Below are 19,332 nucleotides of genomic sequence, written 5' to 3'. Positions count from 1 at the left end.
TAATATATTCAAACATGGTCCTGTTTTGTGGTTCAGACAGAGGGTTCACACAACCTCTAGGAAGAGCAAGAGCTGAGATCAAATTAATGGCGCAATCAGATGGAAGATTTGCGGGTATTTATATTTGGAATATTCAAAATGCTGAGACAAATGAGGATCAGAGGTTGCAAAGGAATGGATGGAGTAGGTACAAAATTAAGACAAGAACCAAAACAACAAGCACCCTGGCAGAGGATCCAACTGGAACTTCAATCTCTAATGGGAAAATGGTGTTGGTCAACATAATCCTAAAGGAACCAGATTCTGGGAAAATGACAAACAATTCGATTTGCTCCAATCTGTACAGTAGAGGAGTTTTTGGTCCAATCTGTACAGTAGAGGAGTATAGTAGATGGGTATATCAAGAGCAATGATGGGAATCTGGTATTTTTGAGCTGAGGTTTGTTCAATAAAATTACTGACAGACACCAAAATGTATCAGAGCACAAAATAAGGAGAAGAAACAATATTTTATTAATTGCAGAGCTGCTCATATTGCCCAGAATGGTCTCTCCACAACCACCTACATTTTGGAATTTCCCTGTCTCTGGGGCACTGGCTAGCACAAAGGCCCTTAATACCATAATAAATACAGAGCGCTAGAGATCAACCGTGGATGCATTTCACTTCATATCAGTGGTCGAAGTGGAAATTTAGAAGTCCTGGGGGTAAATGTATCAAGCTGAGAGTTTTCCGGCGGGTTTGAAAAACCAATCAGATTCTAGTTATCATTAATTTAGTACATTCTACAAAACGATAGCTAAAATCTGATTGGTTGCTATAGGCAACATCTCCACTTTTCAAACCCGCCGGAAAACTCTCAGCTTGATACATTTACCCCCGGGTATGGAATTTTCACTATGAAATGAACAGCCAGGGTTTTGAAAGAGTGAAATTAATTTTAGATGCATTTTAACACTATATTGTATAATATAAAACATATTAAATAATGCAAGGCTATCCACCCTATGTGTACTTACATTTTCCCTCATATACCTTTCCAAAATAACTCCCTTATATCTTCCATGTTACTTCCATACACCCACCGCCCCAGGGGTTTAGGAAGAGTCCTACTGCTTTCAGTACTGGGCTGGTTCTTCCTAGAGGTGGGGCCCGCACAATTTTTTGGTGGACCCCGCTCCCTTGGGAATCCAACCCAGTGCCGAACAGCATGGTGTCGGTTTGTCATTATGCCGCGTGTCCCCCTGCTATAGTGCCACCCACTCCGGCTGGTTGGCCTAGAGCTGGTTGGAGTGAAATCAGGGAGACCCCACGCAATTATTTTCACGATTTCGCTGCAACCAGCACTACCCTGGCAACACAAGGGTTAATAGTGTTTTTAGGGGGGGTCCCACACTTTATGTGAGAAAAAGTCTGTTTTTTACCTTAGTAAACAACCAGGCAGTGGGTCAGGCAGCTGTAATTCCGCACGATACAGCGGCTCAGCGCCTGAGTTCAACAGGCCACGGATCTTGTGATTCAGGCACAGCAAAGCCGAAATACGGGCAACATATTCTGAGCGCAGGTTCCGCTCAGAATACGTGACCCTGTGTTCTACTCTTAATGAGGGCATCTGGGCTTGTCCTAAAGAGTGTCTATGCAGAAAGTATACCAGTTAAGGTCTCTTTAAAAACAGTTAAAATATAGCAGTAGGGATCCATAAGAGCTGTCACCACAGACAGTAATGAATCACACAGCACACAGAGATAAACGTGAAAAAATTGATGAATCCCTACTCTAATATATTTTCCTTTGTGAGCGTTGTCTGTAAAAGTTATTAGGTTTATAAGTCTCACACAGCAGACATACAACATTAGTCAGTTTAGCTTTCATTCAGCAATATCCCCTATGATGCTTGGTAGTGTCAGCAATCTTACTACAGTAACTTAGAATGAAACACTGCCGGATTTAAGGAAAGAGTGGGCTTCTGTAGACATCAAATATGCAACGTAAGTTTAGTCAACTGTGTTTCAGTTCCCAGGGGAAGATGATTATTAAATCTTTCTTCCTTATGTAATACGTACTCAGGAATTCACTCCCACCGCCTTAAGGTTTGATACGGTTGTATTGTGCTTCTAAAGCTGCATAGTTCTATTAAAGAAATCTATTTTGTTTGTCGTATTATGTGTGGGTCAGGTACTCCTTTTTTAAACAGTATCCGACCAATTACACTAAAAATGATTTCCAGATTATGCATACCTGCCTACTCTCCCGGAATTCCCAGGAGGCTTTCGAATTTCGGGAAGTCCTCCCGGACTCCCGGAAGAGTAGGCAAAACTCCCGAAATTTGGTGCCCCTCCATTCGATGCCGTGAATTTCGGCTTTTTAGAGTGGGGGCGGGGCTATGGGGACGTGAAATGTCACCACGCCCTCCTCCTGCACCATGTCACATGACTTCTTCCCCGGATCTCCCGGGGGGGAAATCTTAAAAGTGGGCATGTATGAAATTATGATTATTATTACTTTTACAAGTGCCTTATGGTAGAAAGAAATATATTACAGCTGCTTCTTCTTTAACTAATGGTGAGCTGGACATTTCATCAGACATTGTATGAATTCCATTTTAAAAATAAAAGTGCATTTTGAAAAAAACAGTTAAATCTCTGTGCTGTAGAGAAGCTTATAACATCATCATCATCATCATCATCATCATTTATTTACATAGCACCAGCAAATTCCGTGGCACTTTACAACTGGGAACAAACACAGTAATATAAAACACTGAGTAATACAGACAGAGAGGTAAGTGGGCCTTGCTCACAAGCTTACAATCTAAGGGACAATGGGAGTTTGATACATGAGGTGCTACATACTGCATATTGGTCCAGCCAGAAGGCAAAGGTAAAAAGTGCTTAGTAACATTATAGGATGTTTTATACTTTTGGAACATGCTTTATGAGCAGGTGAGAGAGGATTCTGAGTTATCAACATCAAGGTCGACTGTAGGGTCTGGGCTGCACAGATTAATGCGTGCTCTCCATTCCAGGAAATGTCCCAGAATTATTTGCCGGGCAAACAAAACACACCTTCCAACTATGCTAACCCTAAACACATATAACACACCTAACAGGCGAAATAGTCCTCACAACTTACCTAAATGACAAGTCTAACTGCACCACTACAAGGTATGGTACAAAAAAACTGAAACTCCCTTGACAATAGCTCAAAAAGAGAGAACTGCCATACAGTGGGATTACAAGATTCAGAAGAGGACTACCAATAGCCTATCTTTAATGGGGGCTGTATGGAGAAAAGTCTGCACACCGTATTCTATTTAAGAAAAGGCCCTAAAAGAAGTGAACAAAGGTGCATGAGTGCCTGAAGAATGATGGTGACAGGACCTGAGTGTGGCAGATCCTGGGGTAGAGCAATGGAAGGTCTCAGGGCCTAATGAGAACAAGGCCCACAGTTGGCATTGACATTGCCTGGAGCCCATTGGGAACAGAGCCTAGGGTTTGCAGTGGCAAGGCCAGAAGCTGGCAATGACAGGGTCTGGTGTTGGCAATGGCACAGGCCCATGCTGTCTAGTGGCTTCTCTGGACAGACACACACACAACACTTACTCGGACTAGCTGCTTGGCAGGAATCAGGAGAGGGCACAGTGATTGCTCTTTTGCTTTGGTCGCCCTCTCCTGCTCCTTGATTGGCCCTGGGCTCGTCCTCATCATCTTCCTTCATGGTTCACCACTGGGCATGCCAACTCTTCACTCAGACATCTTCTATCTTATTGGTGCCACCAGTTGCTCCTGCTGTCTTCTTTCTTCTCTTCCACAAACTTCCTCCTGAAAACCTCAGACTGGACAGTCCTCCCAGAGCAGCGGCTTCACACAGAACCCGCTGCACTCACACAGCATACAACAATTAAACAAATCAATAACCCACAATAAACAATAGAGATAACACGCAAATAATTAAGACAAGTGCACACGAAGAGATCAAGGGGTATATTTACAAAACTGCGGGTTTGAAAAAGTGGAGATGTTGCCTATAGCAACCAATCAGATTCTAGCTGTCATTTTGTAGAATGCACTAAACAAATGACAGCTAGAATCTGATTGGTTGCTATAGGCAACATCTCCACTTCTTCAAACCCACATTTTAGCAAATATGCCCCCAAAATTAAACTCATACCAGCAAAACACTCTCTTTTACTCTCTACTCCTATAGCTCATCAAACCGCTATCAACTAATATAAAAAGTGGCCAGGCTTCTATAGCATACTTGCCAACATTTAATTTTTTTTTCCCGGGAGCTGCTAGTAGGAGGTAGACGTGTAGGGGGCGGGGGCCCGAAAATGGCGTCATTTTAGCCCCGCCCCCATTACGTAATGATGCAAATTGCGTCATTTTACAGTGGGGGCAGGGCCAAACGGTGAATCGCGGCGTTTGAACGATATTCTGCCCACTTCTGGGCAAGTCAGGGAGATTGCCACACTCTCTCGGGAGTCCGGGAGACTCTCGCAAAATGCGGGAGTCTCCCGGACGTTCCGGGAGAGTTGGCAAGTATGTTCTATAGAGATGGTGAGATCAAGATTGTGCATGTTTACAGCGACTTAAAAACAGCCAATCAGGAACCTGCTAATTGTGACAGTTTTGCGTTGCTGATTATCAGCGACAATTTGGGTTTCAACCCTCCAAACCAATGGATAATGCATTCAGCGGTTTACTGGTTAAATCCCAGGGATGTGTGGCGTTTGCAAAACCGACTAAAAAAGTGGCTTGATACATTTCCCCCAATATGTCAGATTAGTTCCAAGCAGTGATTTCAGTATGATGCCATTTATCCCAGATAAGACAACAAGGACTGTGTGCAAATAAACACATCATTTACTGAATAGGTTGGACAATTTGTAGGTTGTCTTGGTAGCTGTATAAATTGAGAAGTAGGAAATGTTGAGGTAACAATTCCTGCAAAGGTTCCAATTACCTAGTTTAGCATTACAGCAGACTTGCCAACTCTCCCGAAATATCCGGGAGACTCCCGCATTTTGCGAGAGTCTCCCGGGCTCCCGGGCGAGTGTGGCAATCCCCCGCATCTGGATAATTCTGCCCACTTCCTAGTGAAGTGGGCAGAATTAAGTCCCAAACGCCGCGATTCCCGGTGAATCGCGGCGTTTGGCCCCGCCCCCCGCTGTCAAATGACGCATTTTGCGTCATCACGTCATGGGGGCAGGTCCAAAATGACGTCACTTGGAGCCCCCCCCCCCCCCCCCCCCCGTCACGCCCCCGTCACGCCCACCTCCTCTGCAGGCTCCCGGATTTCACCAACAGAAAGTTGGTAAGTATGCATTACAGCAGAGGGTGCCTGTGTTTCAAACTCGTTCACCTTCCTTGCGAGTTTCTGTTTTCATTTTAGACAGGAGAAGTTTAAAAGGAAAAACAAAAAATGAACATGTCTGGCATGGACTGGAAAGGAAACAAGAAAGGAATTAAATTGTAAAAAGACAAAAAAAAACAAAAAACAGTATTCTATAAGAACCTTTTCTTTTGAAACAGAAGTTGTTCATTGGGAAACTGCAAGGCTGTCATATTTTGACAATTGTTTCCCTTACAGAAATCTTTCAGAATATTACAGTAATGTTGAGGTGACAGAGCGGTGTGTCACTGTTCTAGCGGAGTTATGTCATCTTTACATCTGAAAGGCCAAGATAGTGGTAACACATGACAGTTCATTATATAGTCTTAACGACATTCCAACTAAATGTAATTTACATTTTTCTGTTTCTGTTCTACCTTGTTAAAGCGCAGAATACAGCAGATTCATATCTTTTTGACCAGAGGTATAAATTTTGTGGGTGCAGTTGAGGGGCTCTGAGAATGCAGGGAAATGTCAGGGGTACCAGCTGCCCCCCTCTGCCCCCCTCGGTGGAGTCCGTAGTTTCTGGGAAACTTAATGAGCGCCCTCCTGTGTGACCATCACCACTGCGAGGGATTCATTATACTCAGAGAGGAAGGGATCTCCGATGTTTCCTTCCTCTGTGAGCAGCAAGTAGACACACCATAGATAAGGTCCTTTATTTTAAATAAACACTTCCCCAATCCCTTGTCCCCCACTTTATTTGGGTCTTAATTTCAAAGAGATCCTCTTCTCTCTCTTCTTCTGTGTCTTGTAAACCAAGTAAAAGAAAAAAAAAACAGGCGCCGTCCCCGCACTCACCATCAGTGCCAGGGACGGACGCCTTCCTCTGTCGGCAGCACGGTCCGTTTCTAGGCAGCTGGACGCCGGCCTCTCTCCTCAGGATTGCCGTGCGCATGTGTGTCCGTCTCGAATCCCCGTTTCCTAGCAACGGGACTCTTCTCTGTACTTCCTGTTGGCAGTCAGCTGTTCGGACCGCCTCCTCCGCTGCCACCAATCAGGGATAGGGTACCTCTATATAAACCTGGCTCTGACGCTAGGTAGACGCCAGAGTATCTAGGTCTTCCTATGCTCCAGCATTCCAGCCTGTCTCCTTGCTCTCTGACTGATCTCCTGTGTACCGACTCGGATATCCCTGGTTCTGCTTCTGGATCTCCCTTCGGCCTGAATGCTCCCGCTGTATCTGACCTTTGGCTTGCTGACTCTGAATTGCATTACCCCTTGATACCACGTTTGCCAGTACGGTTTGACCTGTGCCTGCACAACCACGTCTGTTCACCATCCACTCCGCTGATCGCTAACTTGGAGGGCCGCGACCTGCACGTCCCTTGCAGCAAACTCCAAACTCTCTTGCGGGGGTCCCCGACAAAAACCGGGGGCGAGTTTAGACTCTGCGCCTCCGAGCTTAGCAGCGAAAATATCAGCAAGTGGCCTTCAGCCCCTACGACACTGTTAAGCGAAGCTGGGGACCTGTCCACAAACAATCAAACCAGATCGACTACGCCCCGATTGGTTAAATCGCGAGAAAGCCGCTCTGATTGGTTATTTGCAGTTAAAATGTATCCAGCTATTTTTTTGGCTGTCAGCCATGGGCATTATAATAAGGGAGGGAGATTTGAAAGACCGGACTAGTATCTTTTCAAATTCACTTGACACATGTTGGCATGACTCTCCTTGGGACAAGTAGACGAACTCTAGAGAAATGTAAGGGACAATGTTATCTCTGTGACCAGTATATTGCACTTAGTCATGTTATTTAATATGGTCACAAAACTAGGCATAAATCTTGTGTATCATAGTTACAATATGGGCAGCACGATGGCGTAGTGGTTAGCACTTCTGCCTTAGAGCCTTGGGGGTCATGAGTTCAATTCCCATCCATAGCCTTATCTGTGTGGAGTTTGTATGATCTCCCTGTGTTTGCGTGGGGTTACCTCCGGGTGCTTCGGTTTCCTCTCACACTCCAAAAAATATACTGGTAAGTTAATTGGCTGCTAACAAATTGACCCAAGTCTGAGTGTCTGTCTGTGTGTTTCTCTGTCTGTGTGTGTTAGGGAATTTAGACCGTAAGTCCCAATGGGGCAGGGACTGATGTGAGTTCTCTGTACAGCGCTGCAGAATTAGCGCCACTATATTAATAAATGATGATGATAATATCAGTGTTTATCTACAGTTGGATGAAGCAGTGTCCTTATAGAAGTTTGATTATATATCTGCCCAAAATGCTAATAAGTGTGTACTCCTATATTTATTGTTTAACAGGGACTTTTCAGTAGGTTTTCATCCCACTACAAACCTTACTCAGCCTGTTTTGCATTGCCAGTAGTCAGTGAATTACCCAATTGTGTTTCTTTATTTAAACATTTGAAATCAAAGATCATTGATTCCTAGTGGGAATGCATGTCTATGACAAATAGTGAATACTGGAATGCACAATTATCTTTTTATATCATGAACAACAAGTGTTATCACTTGACTTCAATCAGTCACGCTACAAGCTAGAGCTCGTTGTAGATTCCACAGCAAGCAGGAAAGAGAATGGAGCTGAGTGGCGCCACCTTCTGGATTAAATGCTAATAGACAACATAATAGTACTCTACAACTGAAGCAAAAGCTGATATTACAGAAGTGGACAATTTAAATGTTGTCAGAGTGCAGATAAGGTCATCATCAATTAATGCAAGAAAATATGCCAAGTAGTGTCACTGTGCATGCCAGCATTCACTATTTATCCTAGGCATGCATTCCCACTACGAATCAATGATCTCCATTTCAACTGTTTACCTAAAGAAAAAAATAACAGATTAAAATGCTCAATAATGCTTAATAATCTGTCCATTTTCACTGAGTTGAGCCCCGGAACTGAACGCTGAAACTGTAGTGTAGTGCATGCAATTATTTATAATTTGCCCCTTTAAAATGGCGGTTGAAGACCAACAGAAAGCTCGATGTCCTTGCATAAGGCTTCTTTTAAGGTCCCACGTTCACACTCCCCTCTGCAGCGTCACACAGCCCCTGGTTTTTCGTCTTCAACTGTGAGACGAACAAGAGAGTCAGGCGGCTGGGAGTTGGGTGATGGTTTTCACGCAGTCTAAGGGGCAGATACAATTGTCCGTGATGTTCCTAAGAACATCGCAGACACGCTTTTTTACTGCTACTACGGTAAAAAGTAACGCTGAGTTTTGCTTGCACATCTATGGGGCGCGAGTAAAGATCAGCATTACTTCCGTCAAAAAATATCCGTGCGAGATGTTCCCAGCCGTTCCGGAGGCACCTTGAGGGGATATTTAAGAAATTGAATCTGCCCCTAAGGGGGGTATTCAATTCTTTCGTTTCCCCGCGGCGTTAAAGCTGGATTTCAGCTCGCGGCTCAGGGAGCTGCGAGCTAAAATCCAGCTAGAAAAGTACCGTATTAACGGTATTTACGCGCACTATTCCCGTAATAACGGTAATAGTGCGTGCGCCCGAGATTTTTGCCGTTTTCACCAACAATTGAATATGTCCCTAAGAATACAATTTTAAAATATCTTAAAGCTTATTCTGCTTCACACCTCAATTACCCCATATATATTTATTGCATCTACGTAAAATGTAATAAAGGATTATTTTAATAATAATAATAATAATAATAATAATAATAATAATAATAATAATAATAATAATACATTAACAGTATCTAAATGCCAGAATAAGTCTTTTATACTTTTGCATTTTTTCACTTTTTATTGTCATGTATATAAAATTGCCATCTTCAGGTCAAGTACACGTTGATACATGTACACGTTAGAACATGTACACGTTGATACATGTAAGCATGTTTTTCTGCAGACTGCAGGAAAGTCACGTAAACCTGGCTCACCATTGTACTGTTGTAGTGTTATAATTGTGGTGATGTATCTACCGTATGCTTGTTGCAACAAGTAAGTAATTTTTAGGTCAAGTGTAACATATCACTGGCACTGGAGCATAATGTATTTATATTTCTTAATGCCATATCCGTAAGTAAATGAATAGATTTAAGTATTACCACTGCCATATATTCCAGTTTGTCAAGTTATTTTATTAAAGGAATAATGATAAAGCATAATACACTATCTCTAACTGAACTTGTTAAACAGAAAATAAACTTGCTGTGCGTAGCGGCGCACGCCCAATTCCACTGCGCAAAAGTACTGAAATTTTGCACCAGCTCACAGATGACTTAGATGGAGTTTCGTCCTATACCTCCTAAATATATATATATATATTAATTACACCCAAACTTAGCGGATCTGAGTACCGAGCCTCGGAATTGAAGACGGGGCAAAACGTCATTGTTACGTCGTCGGATCTCGTGAGCTTTGGATTCTATAAGTACCGCCCTCCGCGGCGATCCAGCGCCATTTCACAGAGGGACACAGAAGGGGTAGCACAGTTCTTGGCAGTCTCTAGTGTAGTTGGACAGCGCCATAGGTAGAAAAGAAAGAGGAGGGGTAGCAGTGTTTCTCAAAGTCTCCAGTGATATTCAGGAGAGCTCCATTGCTAAATGTCATTGCTGAAATAGAAATAATAGGGCTGGCAGGCTTGGTCTTCTAAATCTGCAGTCTTTGTTTGAAAGGGTATGAAAATAATATTGTGACCTGTGAGGTGGTCAAGATTGACTGCAAATGACTTGAAATGAGTGTTATTGAGGTTAATAATAATGTAGGGGGGAAAAAAAGCAAAAATATGTGATTTTAGCAAAAAAAAAAAATAGGGATTTTAGAAAAAAAAATCGGGATCCAAAACCAAGGCCGGTTTTGCAAAAACCAAAACACGAAGTTAATTCAGATCCAAAACCAGAACACGGGGGTCAGTGAACAGCTCTAATACATATATATATATATATATATATATATATATATATATATATATATAATGGGATGCATTTTGGATACTCCAGATGCACTTTGTACGGATGCGCATTTTTCGGTGTACTCTGAACAATATAATAAAACGTTTCACACATACAACTATAACACCTGTTTGCCGGAATTCCACTGCTCATTCTTACAGCCGCCGTTTCTTTGGTGCAGCGCTGCAGGGCAAAGGTAACAGTACCGTGTAGTTATAATACGCGTATATTTAAAGCACCATTATTTTAAGGGGTAGAATAAAAAAACGTTTTATGTTAATTTTATTATCTTTTTTCCTTTTAATGTTTCAGTTCTTGTGACTCAGACTTACTAACCACTTATTTTTATCAAGCAATGGAGAAAAGAGTGTTGAGCAGAAAGACACGTGCTGGACACATCATCGCTTATTTACGGCATTGTTCACTCATCCGCTCTGTGTCTGAATCATGAACCTTATTTCTTTTAGTTAGAAACTTTTCCAGATGCAATATAAACCTGGCAAATTCATCTGATATTGGAGGGTTTTATAATAGTTCAATTGATTTGATTGGTTTCATATTTGAAGCAATTAATATTACATTGTGTTTATAATCATATTGAGAGTTTCAAATTCATTTTGTTAGGGTCTAAGGCGGTGGGGGGCAGCATGTAGAAGCTGCAGGGCAACAGGAATGGATCCTCCACCCGTTAAAGGAAGGGTTTCCCGCATTACCTCCTTGCACTTCGCAGAGGAGGTCATGTGATGCCCGTTCTAATAAGATCAGGAGCAGGCGGATGGGGGCCTCAAGAGAGGCTCGGTGGGCCACAAGCAGACCTTTGCCCACTTCTGGCCTATGGAGTCTTTTTGCTTACACTTGGGCCAGTTCTACTCCATACTTGCTAATTTGCTGAAGTTGTCTTCCTGGAGCCTTGCAGGGGAAGTGGGCTCCAAAATTCGTGTCATTTTGGGCCCCACCCCCGTGACGTAATGACGCAAACGCGTCATTTGACCATAGGAGGCGGGGCCAAATGCCGCAATTCCCGGTGAATCGCAGCGTTTTGGACCTAATTCTGCCCACTTCACTAGGAAGTAGGCAGAATTCTGCCAGATGCGGGAGATTGCCATACTCTCCCGGGAGTCCGTGAGACTCTCGCAAAATGCGGGAGTCTCCCGGACATTCCGGGAGAGTTGGCAAGTATGTTCTACTCTATTGAACATTTGTGGTGCCCTGGCGCTTACATGGAACTGGAGCTTATAAATTTAGAAGAACATATAACACATATATATTAAATCTAACATCTGCCTTTTTTCCTCAAAAGATAAATAAATTAATTTCTGTGCATTCATTCTAAACTCATCCCTAATGAACAAAATATTTGTATTTAATCAATGATTTATGTTTTTTAGTTCTTTACTTCTGTTAACAACAGAGATGGAGATAACCGAATGTTGAGGTGGTACAAACACTTCTGCAACACTTTTTAAATAGGTTCCTCCATTGCAAAAGCAACAGGATGCCTGAGCCAGAAAGAGCTGGTTACTTAACACTGGTGGGGTCATAGATCTGCAATAACCTCCTTAATATATAGCGCAAAGCGACAAAGCTGTTTTCTCCAGTAATATGGCTTTTGCTCCTTTGATAAATCACCCCCTAAATAATGATTGAGATGGAGAGGGTGGGGGGGGGGGGGGGGGGGCTTTTATTAATTTGGAGCTTTTTACAACACTGCTTTGTGCAAGCTTTATGATCAAAACTTTAAATTGGCTTGCGTAATATGAATTGGGGGTTGGAGATTGGGACTTTAATTTTTAAAATAGCAACTGGAAGATATCAGATGCTATTAATATATGATTTGGTTGTGACGTTTACCATTTTAAAAAATTGTAATAAGGATCTAAAGAAAACAAAAAAGGAATAACAAAAAAATCTAAAATCAAAACACATTATTAGCGTTCAGGGTGGCGACCAGGTGCGTTCAGCCACTTTTGCGGTTCCGTTCCCGCTGTTACACCGTTGCGTCTGAATCAGTTACTGCTTCACAGTCACTATAAGTGGCTGATGAAGGAAGGAAGCGTTTGTGTCACTTGCTAAATCCAACCCTCCCCGTGAAGACAGGCAGCTGACATTGTAGGGACTGGGCAGGCAGCCTATTACCAGCAGTGGTTATTCAGAGTCAAGGGGCAGGATATGAGGAAAGACCCCTTCCAGGATCCTGAAGAGACGGGCAACCATCGTGGGATAACAGAGGATTTTTTTCTTCATGTATAGCCCCCACTTTTCAAAAGTACTAAAAAAGTCCGTCTCTTTTAAGGGGAACCCCCTTCAGGAAATTCCAACGCCTGTGCGCATGCGTCGCTTCTTGACTATAATACCAGGGCAGCGCTGTGGAGACATCAGTTGGAACTATTCACAGAATTCTAAGGACTGTTACTATTAAGACTTGCGTTCCACAGTCCGTCTGGTACAACTGCGGACGCTTCTTACTGAGTTGTTGATCAGCCATTTGCACCTTTTTCTTGTATTATTCCTTGGAGTACATTTATTTTATTTATTTTTTGCCGCTGGAGTGTGTGGATTGTTGATTTGATTACGGAATCTTCCTGCTTATCTGGCAGAATGTTCTCTATCTCCGACGGGAACACGGATCCGCTGGTGGCCAGGTTTAAACATTTGGAAGAGACCGTGGACAAACTGCATCGGGAGAACAGGTCCCTGAAGACCAAGCTGCAGAGTTATAACACGCTCAGCACTTTCTACCACGAAGCCAGGCAGCAGAATAAGAACCTCAACAGGCAGCTGGCCGAGAAGGATTGTGTTATTCAGAAGCTGAGAGCCGGCCAGGAGATCTCTGCAGCAGCAGCAGACTTTCAAGTGGACCCTGCTAAATCACTGGTGGAAACCTTGGTGGAACAGCTCAGCAAAATGAAGAATCACCTTAGTGAAACAGAAAGGATTTGTCAAGAAAAAGTAGAATCTCTAAACCAGGTAATATTAATAGTAATAATATTCTCTGCTTTATCATTGCAATGTAATATTTGCTACTTGTAAGGTGACTGTTGTTTCCAAAAGCAGTTATTACATGGACAGGAGAAGACACTAGTAGCCCAATTAATAGTGGTTTACCTATAGGACCATACAGCCTGCAGTTTCCTGCACCTTCCCAGAGAGGTTCTGCAGCAGCTGCAGACTTCTTTGTGCGGTGGTTTGGGTAATTAATGTAAAATAATTGTGGAAACATGTCTGGCAAGCTTATAATGCCTATTTGTTTGCAGTGCAAAACAAATGAATCAAAATATATTTTTAGAATGGTATAAACTGAGATTTCAGGAAATAACCATTTTTGTTTAGGCTGCTTGTCCCACAAACCTTTGACTGTTTATTGTAGCAGTGATGCTGTGTCAGGAGTATGTTGTTCTGAAGCAGAGAACTACATTGTGTTCCTTTCTCAGGAATGTGCATTTATTGGCTATGTAAGCAGCTAGTATCTTGCAGTTCATTCCCATGTAAGGTCAAGTGCTTTTATCTCTTAGATCAAAGGCCGGTATATTGCTTAAGTTTAACTGGTCTATTTCTGTTATCAGATTACTCCCATTTCCTCTTTTGTTCCAAACATCTCTTCTCCCTTATTCTATACAAAGTTCCATGCTTTGTGCATCAATTCCACTGTGAAGGGAACACACCTTAACCTGGTGTAAGCTACAATTTACACATGTGTTCTTTACTGGTTGCTGCAGAGGCAGACAAGCTGTCACTCTCCAGGTCTTGTTGAACAGGCTTGCAGTGTATACTGGCAACTGATCAACATCTGGGTTGGGCAACCCTTGTAACTATGAGTGGAACGCCCTTTCCTGTATACATATATTGTTTGTATTGGCAACCTTGGTATTTTTGCTTTACCAAACAGGCTCCTGACGCATCTTATTTGCAATGTATATACATAAAAAAAAAAAAAAAAAAGTTTATTATTGCAAAAATATATTTCTATTTTGCAACAACAGTTGTAATGTAGGGTGCAAATCTGTCTTCTATGTACAGCCAGTGACCCCAATAAAGCATTCAGCATAGAGCCTTTTGGAGCCTAATATGGCTGATGGCCATGGTCAATAAATTGCGATGAGTTGGATAGTACATTTATACACAATTTCAATTATTATGATTAATCAGACTGATTGCACAATATATCACAAGTGTTTAAGGAGTATTTCACCATACACATAGTAGTTGTTGTGGTGTGTTATGTATATAATGATTCCATGAACAATAGAATAGCAGAGATCGGCCAAGTAAGCCACAATGTTTTGCTTGTGTAGCCCATTTGTTATTTGCGTTCATGTGTATAGTAAAAAATCTATCAGTTCTATGCCTTGTAGACTGATATGCTCTAAATCCTGGGTGACTTTAGTGCTGTAAAGTCACTAAACATAAAACGGAGCTGTTTGGACAGCAGTAGGGAAAGGCAGAGGTCTAATAAAAACATGGTTGCCTCTTGCAGGAAATCCAAAGACTCCATCAGCAGCTGGAGACCAGAGATCAGACGGTATCCAGCTGGCCTCAGCACGAGAAGGAGATAGAGATCGTCAGACTCCAGAAATCGCTAGCCGAGAAGGAGAGAGTCCAGGCTACCAGTGAAGTCCTGTGCCGATCTCTTTCTGACGAAACTCACCAGCTCCGGCGCAAGCTTGCCGCCACAGCGGAAATGTGTCAGCAGCTCGTCAAGTGCATCGAGGAGACCCATCATAAAGACAACTTGAATTCAGAAGAACACACCAATCAGGTATGTTTCGGTTCTATAATGTTTTACTTGTGTTCTCGATGGCAAATGTTCAATGGCAGAGATTTGTGATCCAATGCCGTATGGATCAAATGTTTATCTTGACCTCTGCCAAAACGTGAGGTCCTCTCTTGGCCCAATATCCAAAGCACATAATAATAGAAGCGTATATTTTTGGTAACTTATTATTATCCTCAATGATCAACTGTGACTATTATAACAATTAGCAGAATTTAAGACTTATATCAACTATATTATTATTATTACGCAATCTGGTTGTTCATGTTTCATAGAGAACAACCAGATCATACGGTATTCATTGGCTCCTCCGCTTCCAGGTTGGATGATGACCGCACACGTGCTGACGGTTGCCAGTCATACCACACATCTGACCCAATCGCACCTTCACGCTTTGATTTGGTTACATTGACCAATCTAAACCACACATTGTGTGGCCACCTTATCTCTCTGACGCTGTTTTGTTTAAACTTGGAAAACGTATTGTCTGTACGCTAAGCGCACCTGTTGTATTAATGCCAGTCATTTCTTGTATCCTATACAGAATCAGAATAAATGCAGTAATAATGAAGCAGATTTTACCAAGCTACAGGGAGAAAACCGGTTATTAAAACAGAAAGTGGTACATGTAAGTATATGTAAATATTGTGATATTTTTGTTACACACTTCCCCTTTTTCTTTACGGGAATGCCCTGACAATTTTTTATTTAATTTTTTTATCTTAATTAAAGGGGCACTTCTAAAAACAGTGCCAAGGGTTCTATAACATTGGCTACTTCTAGGCGATTAAAACCAGTCCCATTCATAGTCCTAGTAGTTACAGTAGTTAGCCTGCCCCCTGCTGGTCTTTTGCTCAGTTGCTAACTATATAATGATTTCTTCTTGCAGGTTGAGGACTTGAATGCAAAGTGGCAGAAGTACGACGCCAGTCGGGAGGAGTACGTGAAAGGTCTGCTGCAGCAGCTGAAAGAGATCAAAGCACAAGCCGATCATCAGAAGGGCCAGCACAACCGCCCGGACCGCTTGCAGAAAGAGATTTCCAGGCTGAACAGGTTACTGGAGGATAAGATGAATGAGCAAACCAAACTGCAGCAAGAGACTGCCGAGATAGCCGTCGGCAGGATATCTGATCGGGAGAAAATACAGATGTTGGAACAACAGGTAAATGCAAGTAGCACAGGTCAAATCTGTTTACTTTACCGTACATAAAAGGATAATCCTCTTAATATTTTCAAGACCTAAAAGATTTATAATGGATTCAGTAGTACATAAAAGAATCTCTTAGTACTGGTTATTGGCTGGCAGCTAATCCTTATTGCCTTTTATGTAAATGGGGACAGCAGGCATCCTGGTTTGTCCGCTGTAGCTTTGTGGAAAGGAATAATGAAAGTAATCACTAAGTTTATTTATACATGCAATTAGCTAGACAAATACTCTTTATGTCTTGTACAGGCTGTAAAGTTGTTTCTAAGTATCAGTAATTTAATATTTGGTGTCCACCTTGAGTGCCTCTAGTAACGCTGGTGTGTTTGTTTTATCGCAGTTACTAGTTTACAAAGATGACTTCACATCTGAGAGAGCAGACCGAGAGAGAGCACAAAGCCGAATTCAGGAGCTAATGGAAGAGATTTCCTCTCTGCAGCAACAGACCAGGAGAAGGGTAAGAACTGGAGATATTTATAATCTAAAGCAGACCTGGCAAACCTGTGCTCTCCGGGTATTTTGAAACTACAAATCTCAGCATACTCTGCAAGCTGTCGGCTGGGTATCTACTAGCAAAGCATGCTGGGGCTTATAGTTTGACGACACCTGGAGAGCCAGAGGTTGGCCAGGCCTGGTCTACAGCTTACCATGTGCTGGCTGGGGAATACAATGCACAGAATAATAACATTTAGATTTATTTAAACAACTGCATTCATCAAAACAAGGTCTAGTGCAGCCTACTTCAGCAGCTGTGTTAATTACACATGGGGCGATCTCTGCCGATATCCACCAATAAGCACTGCATAGGGCAGCAGACTAGGATTACTTTATATGATGGGGGGAAAAAACAATAACATTATGTGTTTAAATGGTTATTTTTATTGGTTATGATTTATTTATTTTTAAAAAATGTATTTATTTGTTTTCTAGGATGACCGAGATTCAGCTGCCCAATTCCAGATTCAGTTTGGTAACCGGAACAAAATGTACGTTAAAAAAGAAGCTGTTGACCCTCTGTGCGGCCTCAACGCGGATTCTGCAGACCCTAGGAGACAGGTTCCGTCAGCCGAACATCTGGAACGGCAGAGGAGCCCCAGCTCTGAACATAGAGGGCAGGACGACCTCCAGTGTCCCCGCTGTCTCCGAGTCTTTCAGGACAGACTGGGCGAAAACTTTCTGGAACACATCTCGGAATGTTGTCAGTGACTGCGACCGTTCTACTACCGATATAACCACTACATGCCATGGGCTCTTGAATGCTTGTGATAAAATATGCTGCTATCGGTGCTGGGTTAATCACCAGGCCACCTAGGCGAATGCCTGGCGTGAGAAACAGTTAGGGAGCCCAGAGTTAGGACTGTTCTGTGAGTTTTGCATGTGATCTGCCAATTTCCACCTCTCTCAACACCGCCTGTCGTACTGCGTATTCAACAGCTGCTACTCTTAAAGGCTGGCGCAGAGTATAACTGACAGCTGTCAGACTGACACTTTTAGAACACTCAGATGAAACCCATACATGCTCCCAATATAGACATAGAGGCTTTCTGATGGGATTCAGACTAGTAGTGAAAAAAATGGGGGGTGGGGGGGTGACCTAGGTACCACACCGAGGATATAAACAGTCTCCGTCGGCTGTATCCGTAACTGTGGTGAACAATATACTGTGACTTTAAAATGTTTACCTCAAACTGTGACTCTTAAGAATAAGTGAATATTAGGGAGCCAGAAAGAAGTGTATTAGAAGTTTATATATGACTGAGTTCCAAAACGATGTGTATGAATAGGTCAGAGAAGGGATGATACACTTGTGTGTAGTTTACAATAATATTGCAAAAAGAAAAAGCAATACAGAGATAAGGGATTCAAGAAGTTTAGGTTACAATAGTTTTATAAACATAAAACGAAATTTTATAGGAAGTCTGAAATGGGTTTACAATCAAAGGGGCCCTAATGTCTTTATCTGTATGCACTGAGACAGTTGCCTGTTTTTGGCACAGTAAAAATAAACTAGACGGCAATATATAAGTTTTATGTTGGGATAATATAAGCCTTTATTTTTATAGAATGCTATTTTATTAATATGGTGTAGACTATTGTATACAATGATACAACACCCAAAATGACTATAGATAGGTGCTTAGTACCAATTTGCTAGGCATTGTCCTGTGATATTCTATAACCACCGGAGAACTACTTATTGAATGAGTTCAGAATACAGTTTTGTTTTGTTGAGGTGAACCTCCTATACTCAACTCTTGTTGGCAGAACACACCTAGTAAGGTAATAAGGTATAACCAGAATTAAATATACAATAATTCACCAGTTGATTAATATCCCGAGATGTCACGATAATAGAAGGGACACCAATCACAAAACATTATGATAATGTATCTAACACATAGCCGGTGAAGGAATTATCTCCGCTGCTAGGGGGTCTGGGACCCCCATCTGTAACGAACTCGTCAAATTACTTATTATTGACCAGTTAAACTGGTTCCTCTTAATCCTTTTTTTTTATTTTTTAATTTATGCAAACGTAAATGTCCTGGAGTTATCTTATTTTTATCAAATTGCACTGACTATTGACATATTTATTTTGGTAAATGTTTGTAAATTTGTATATTTTTTTGTTATTTATTTATTCCAAGAGAGCTGATGTTGAAATCTTATTTTTTTATAATAAAACACATTCCTGTAACACTAATGTTGTGGAAGACTTCCTTCTTCTAATTTTGTTTCACAGTAAGGATTATAGAGGCACTTCATGTAGGGCCCTATTGTTCTTGGAGATGTCTCCTCGCTTCCTTAGTTAAGCTTTTAGGATCTAGGGCCTGATTCATTAAGAATCTTAACTTGAGAAACTTCTTATTTCAGTCTCCTGGACAAAACCATGTTACAATGCAAGGGGTGCTAGTATTCATGTAGCACACAAATACTTGATAGCTTATTTGTACACTGAAATTTAAAGCTGATATTTGTGTGCTACATGAAAAAAAAGTCAGTATTTAACTTATGTGCAAAACAGAATACTAATTTGCACCCCTTGCATTGTAACATGGTATTGTCCAGGAGACTGAAATAAGAAGTTTC

General features: G+C 41.8%; 1 protein-coding gene across 1 annotated transcript; it reads left to right on the top strand.

Moving 5' to 3' along the window:
• Nucleotides 1-12,579: 12,579 nt before the first annotated feature.
• TNIP2 (TNFAIP3 interacting protein 2) lies at nucleotides 12,580-18,940 on the top strand. Its single transcript, XM_075194259.1, has 6 exons — nucleotides 12,580-13,234; nucleotides 14,742-15,023; nucleotides 15,583-15,666; nucleotides 15,928-16,200; nucleotides 16,583-16,699; nucleotides 17,173-18,940. The coding sequence occupies exons 1-6, from the start codon at nucleotides 12,866-12,868 to the stop codon at nucleotides 17,446-17,448; spliced, it is 1,401 nt and encodes a 466-aa protein (XP_075050360.1). The 5' UTR covers nucleotides 12,580-12,865; the 3' UTR covers nucleotides 17,449-18,940.
• The last annotated feature ends 392 nt before the right edge of the window (nucleotides 18,941-19,332 follow it).

The sequence above is a fragment of the Mixophyes fleayi genome, chromosome 1 (genome assembly GCF_038048845.1).
Source record: "Mixophyes fleayi isolate aMixFle1 chromosome 1, aMixFle1.hap1, whole genome shotgun sequence".
Lineage (NCBI taxonomy): Eukaryota > Metazoa > Chordata > Amphibia > Anura > Limnodynastidae > Mixophyes > Mixophyes fleayi.
The sequence above is the reverse complement of the archived record's forward strand: the minus strand, read 5'-3'. Positions and strand labels throughout refer to the sequence as shown.